The sequence below is a fragment of the Nicotiana sylvestris genome, chromosome 10 (assembly GCF_000393655.2).
Source record: "Nicotiana sylvestris chromosome 10, ASM39365v2, whole genome shotgun sequence".
NCBI lineage: Eukaryota > Viridiplantae > Streptophyta > Magnoliopsida > Solanales > Solanaceae > Nicotiana > Nicotiana sylvestris.
This window is the reverse complement of record NC_091066.1, coordinates 125,190,451-125,196,967: the sequence shown is the minus strand read 5'-3', so window position 1 is coordinate 125,196,967 and position 6,517 is coordinate 125,190,451. Positions and strand designations below refer to the sequence as shown.

The 6,517-nt window shown below is 40.7% G+C and overlaps 1 protein-coding gene across 1 annotated transcript; it reads left to right on the top strand.

The window, feature by feature from the left end:
• Window positions 1–3,784: 3,784 nt before the first annotated feature.
• On the top strand, window positions 3,785–4,681 carry LOC138879909 (uncharacterized). Its single transcript, XM_070159554.1, has one exon. The coding sequence runs from the start codon at window positions 3,785–3,787 to the stop codon at window positions 4,679–4,681; it is 897 nt and encodes a 298-aa protein (XP_070015655.1).
• Window positions 4,682–6,517: the final 1,836 nt, after the last annotated feature.

Sequence of the window (6,517 nt, the reverse complement as noted above, 5' to 3'; positions counted from 1 at the left end):
AAAATTCTTTTATTTATTAAAGTACCAAACTTAGTAACGTTTCGGCATAATTACAAAAGATAAAAGAAAAAACTATATGTTATTCTTTATTGCCAGAGTCCAAAGGGGGAGATGGGTCTACATTCCCCCCTGTAGGAGAAGGAGGGTCCGCTACCGGTTCGAGGCATTCATCCTCTTCGGTCTCCCTTTTGATTCCCAAATACTCGGAACTAGTATTCAAAGAGTCGGTTGCAGCAGGCCGAGCAGGAAGATTGTCACAAGCAATTAATTCTAGTTCCTCGCTTTGGCACTGCAATTATCAATGTTGGAGATACCTACTTTGGCTGCTTCCAAAGTCTTCCTCTTCATATGATACATAGCATAGGTCTTCTCGAAGACAGTGGAATATTCTTGATCTTGGAGTTTTGCTCCAAGTTAGTCTAGTGTGGCCTGGAGCTCTTCTCTTTCAGCCTCATTGCGCTGAGTCGGGAATCAAGTACAACATTGGTGGTTAAATGAAGGCGGTTTTCCTCTATGGTCCTCTTAAGCCACTCTTCCATTTTGGCCCTCTTCTCCTTGGTAGCATTGGCCTCCTCGGTTTTGGAGCATAAGTTGGCCTTCAAGTTGTTAGTTTGTTCCTCAAAGGCAGGCTCGCGCTCGACAGCGACAGTTACAGCATCATGAAACTTGGACAATTAGTGTTAGCCTCTTGGAGCTTTTCGTGTAATTGGGTAGCTTCTTGGTTGCGGGCCATTCTATCTTGCTCGGTTTGCTGTAATTTATAAGTAGGGATTTTGACTGCTTATTAGCACCTTTTTACTTTTGTTTTTAGTTCGAAAGTATTGAATTATGTTCCTGAAATTAATGAAGTTGTGCAAATTGCAGGAATGCTAGAAATTTGATCTCTCATGATGAAATTCGACTCAAAAAAGAGTGTTCCGAGGCACAAAGCAATAAAGGGCGCAGAAGCAAATATATGTTGTCCACAAAAAGAATTCTGCGGCCGCAAAAGAAATTGCAAACAACAGAATTCCATCTGCGGCCGCAATCCAAGTTGAAGAGTACAACAAAAGATTGACAAATGTGCGTACCACACATGAATTGTGCGGCCGTAAAACAGGGTCTGCAATGACAAGTATTTTCAAGTTCAGAGAATGTGCAGAAGACCAAGTCCTTACACCTTGTATAAGTGCGGACCGCACAAGAAATGTGTGGCCGCAGAAGTTGCCTCGCAGCCGCAGTCCAGAAATGTGCGGCCGTAGAATCCTCCTTCCTGCCAACTGAAGAAATCTGCGGACCGCATATGGAACTGTGCGACCGCAAAACCTCCCGATGGAATTTTTGTCTGTGATATATGGACATGTATAAATAGACGAGTTTCACAAATTTAGGTCAAGTTTGAACATACAAAGCTTCTGTAGCTGTTTCATTTTACTATTTTAGGAAGTTTTAGTTTATTTGAGTATTTTAACATTAGATTTCATCATTTTAATCTTTTATTATGAGTTTAATTAGCCTTTCTTCTTTATTTTTTGTAATTTCCATTATGAGTAGCTAGGTTTTTACTAGGGTTGTGACCCAACCCTAGTGCGTAAACCTTATGGGTATTTAATTAGTGCTTGTTTATGATTGGGTGTTGATTATTTAGTTGAGTTCATGCTTTAATTTTAGAATTAATGGTTGCAAACATTGATTCATACCTATTTGACTTAGTTTCTACTTAAGAAAGAGAGAGCTAGTCTAGGATAATTTAGCTAACAAGGAATTGGGTTAATTGAGAGATTGATTAACCTAATTAAAGGGTTAAAACTAGAGATAGTAAGAACCTGACTTGAGCTCATATCAACTATTTTGTTTGATACCCATATGGACTTGAGAAAGCCAAATTAGGCAAAATCACTCTCTGATTGAGAGGTATTAAGTGGGTAATACAGAGTTGAGAGTTATAATACACCCCAATCAACAAAACAAGCCTTAACGTCTTTATCCTACAAGGCAAACACCTAGGTTATGGTCACAACCCTAGGCCTTTAAACTATTTGGAAAAATCTCAAAAACATTCATCTTTAGTCTAATTTCTTTAGCTTGCATTCATTAGAGTAACAATAGAAGTAGAAAACAAAACTTTGTTGTGGAAGTGCAATTTTTGGTAGTTCACTAGCATGCTTCAAATATATACTCCTAACACCCCTTATAACTCCCAGTGGATTCCACCCCGACTCATAGTTGGGTAATTATTATTGAATACGACTGTATTATATCTCTTATTGAGGTGTGTTGTGGACGTCATCAATTTTTGGCGTCGTTGCCCGGTAGTTAAAACAATGTTAACTATATATTTGGGTTTATTTTTGAAATATCTTCTTTTCCTTCTGTGTTACTAACTTGTGTGAAATAATCTTAGGTACAATCATGGCGGTAAACAATGAACTCAGAAATTTTCCTTTGGGGGATGCGGACGTCGACGATGAGCAAGTTGAGGAGGTTCCTCTTAAAACTCAAGCCAATAGAAGAGGCCGAGTGCCTCATGACAATATCCCTGCTCCACCCCACCTCCACCACGAGCGGCTCCACACCGGGTGTTACCCAATAAAGGTTATGCTAGTGCAATAGTACCTCCCTGTATTAGGGCGACCAACTTCCAAATCACCAATGTGATGCTCACTTTGCTTGAGCAACGAGGTTTCTTCACCGGTGCTCCAACTCAAAATGCTGATAAACATTTGAAAGGGTTTGTGGATACTTGTTGGGGGAGCAAACAAACAAATGTCTCCAAGGATGCATTGAGGCTAAGGCTTTTCCCTTCTCTCTACGGGGGAAAGCTTTAGATTGGTTGGAATGATTACCGAACCATTCCATTCACACTTGGGATGAGTTGGCGAAGAAATTTATTGCTAAGTTCCTCTCCCAGGCATATGGATACACTTTGATATGAGATTTTGGTATTCAAGCAAGAGCCAAATAAACCACTACATGAGATATGGGAATGTTATTAGAAAATGGTTAAGGAATGTCCCAACAACAATATGACGGAAAACATGATTCAACAAACCTTCTATCGTGGGATTAAAACAACCAACCAATGTGTAGTGAATCAACTTGCTGGTGGAAACTTTATGACTATGCCTTATGCGGAGGCGTGTGAGATTTTGGATGAAATGGCGGATACATCATCAGCATGGCAATCCCGGGCCAATGTTCCACAAGGTGATCCGAATATGATCCACCTTCACAAAGAAGTGCACGATCATGGGCAAGGCATTACCGAATTCACTACTACCATGAATCAACTAGCAAAGGCTCAACTTCATCAAGTGCAAAATCCTAAGCAAGTCAATTCCATGGAAGGGGTGAACATGATGGTAAACAAGAGGAGGGGCAAGGGTCCACAAGTGCAAAATCGAGTGGAGAATTATGTGCCAAAAAATAGTGGTTTTAAGCAAGATGATTCTTATAATGAACAAGAAGAGGAGGTGAATATGTGAACAACTTTCAAGGGCAAAGAAACAACTTCCAAGGCACAAACCAACAACAATGGCAGCCTCAAAGCAATCAAGTAAATTAGAGTTGTAACAACAATCAAGGAAATTAGAGTGGTGGCAACAATCAAGGGAATTGGAATAACAATAACAATCAAGGAAATTGGAGTGAAAATAATCAAGGAAATTGGGTGGGTAACAATCAAGGCAGATGGAACAACAATCAAGGAAACCGAGGGTCGTGGTTTCAAAAATTACTGATGTATCAACAACCGAGCAACCCGCCTCCTTATCCTTCCCATGGTCCAAGTTCTCCAAAAAATGAGATGGGGCATATTGAAAATATGTTCAAGCAAATGATAGAAAAGAATGCCGATTCGGATGCCCAACTTGCCTCACACAACACATCGATGCGCAACTTAGAAGTTCAAATGGGGCAAATCTCTCAAGCTCTAAATTCTCGTCCTAAGGGGGTACTACCAAGTGAAATGGTAGTAAACCCAAAGGGTGAAAACAACACGAGGCATGCCATAGCCATTACTACAAGAAGTGTAAGAGGAGATAATGCACCCACCTCAAATCAAAAGCAATTTCTGGATGATGAGCAAGTGGTACAAGAAGAAGATGTCCCGAACAATGTGGTGCAACCTATTGATGAGGTTCGGATTGATATTGATGATAGTGTGGAAGAGACTCAAGAAGAGGTGAACCTATCTAGGGATCACATTATTGACATACCGGAGTCGGTAGTGCAAAAGGATAAGGCACCATTTCCTAAGCCTCTACCTCTAAACCCTCAAAGACTTGCCAAGAAAAATGGTGAGAATCAACTCAAGAAGTTCATTCAAATGATGAAGAGTCTCTCAATAATTGGTAGTGCCGAGTTTCCTAAAGCTCTTTGTGATATTGGGGTAAGTATCAATTTGATGCCCTATTCGGTTTTCAAGATTTTGGGAATTGGGCAACCAAGACCCACCTCTATGAGATTGCAAATGGTCGATCGTACTATGAAGAGATCCTTGGGAGTAATTGAAGAGGTCTTGGTTCGTGCTGATAAATTCATTCTTCCGGCGGATTTTGTCATTTTCGATTGTGACATTGATTATGAGGTATCGATTATTCTTGGGAGGCCTTTCCTTGCTACAGGGAAGGCTCTTTGTTATGTTGAAGCCGTAGAAGTTACCTTCCATATTGGTGATGAAAAAGTGGTTTTCCATGTGTAATTCCACGCGGCAACCAAATAGCAATGAGGTGTGCTCTTTTGTGGACTTGGTGACCGATGTTATTGTTGATGACACAAGTTCTACAATCAATGTTGGTGATATGTTGGAGGTCGTGTTGCTCAACTTTGATGATGACGAGATGGATGGCTTCATGGAATGTGTAAAATCTTTGCAAGAAATGAGGTCGTACAACTATGCACCCCGGAAATTGTCCTTGGATCTTGATAATAGGACAACTCCTCCTACAAAGCCTTCTATTGAAGACCCTCCTACCTTGAAGTTGAAGCCATTGCCTCCACATCTTTGGTATGAATTTCTTGGTCCTTGTTCTACTTTACCGATTATTCTTTCCTCTTGTTTTACTAACGTGCAGGTAGATTCCACTTTGGCACTGCTACAAAAGAGGAAGAAGGCTATTGGGTGGACCTTGGCAGATATTCGGGGGATAAGCCCCATATTTTGCATGTATAAGATCAACTTGGAGGATGGTTCCAAACCATCTATTGAACATCAAAGGAAACTCAATGAGACTATGCAAGAAGTTGTCAAAAAGGAGATTATCAAATGGTTGGATACCGGGGTTGTCTACCCCATCTACGATAGTTCATGGACTTCTCCGGTTCAATGTGTCCCAAAGAAGGGCGGCATAACAGTGGTCACCAATGACAAGAATGAGTTGATTCCTACAAGAACGGTGACCGGCTAGAGAGTATGTATGGACTATCACAAGCTCAACAAAGTCACAAGGAAAGATCACTTTCCACTTCCTTTCTTAGATTAAATGCTCGATATATTGGCCGGCCGTGCTTTATATTTCTTTTCTTGATGGGTACTCGGGCTACAACCAAATTCTTATTGCTCTTAAATATCAAGAGAAAACAACCTTTACATGTCCCTATGGTACTTTTGCCTTCAAGCGGATGTCATTTGGTTTGTGAAATGCACCGGCAACTTTTCAATGGTGTATGAAAAGTTGGAGTACATGGTGGAGGACTACCTTAAAGTTTTCATGAATGACTTCTCGGTAGTTGGATATTCTTTTGATGATTGTCTAGCAAATTTGGATAAAGTGTTGGCAAGATGTGAAGAACCAAATTTGGTGCTCAATTGGGAGAAATGTCATTTCATGGTTGGGGAAGGCATTGGCCTTGGCCACAAAATCTCAAAGAATGTAATTAAAGTTGACAAGGCAAATATTGAGGTGATTTCTAAGCTTCCACCTCCAACTTCGGTAAGGGTGTGCGGAGTTTCTTAGGCCATACGAGATTTTACCGGCGTTTTATCAAAGATTTCTCTAAAGTGGTGAACCCCTTGTGCAAGCTTCTTGAGAAGGATGCTAATTTAACTTCAATGATGATTTCATGAGAGCTTTTGAATTGTTAAAGTTGAAGTTGACAACAACTCCCATCATCACCGCTCTAAATTGGAGTGTGCCTTTTGAACTCATGTGTGATGCAAGTGACATAGTGGTTGGGCTATTTTGGGGCAACGCATCAACAAAAAATTTCATCTGGTCTACTATGCTAGTAAGACCATGAATAGTGCCCAAGTTAATTATACCATTACGGAGAAAGAGCTCCTTGCCATTGTGTTTGTAATTGAGAAGTTTCGCCCGTACTTGATGGGTGCAAAAGTCATTGTCCACACGGATCATGCAGAGCTTCATTATCTTATGTGCAAGAAGGACTCTAAAGCTTTGTTGCAAGAGTTTGATATTGACATCCAAGATATAAAAGGGAATAAAAACCAAGTGGCGGACCACTTATCTCGTTTGGAGGAGGAGGGTAGGCCGCATGATGGCCTTGAAATCAATCTCCTTCCTCGATGAGCAACTCT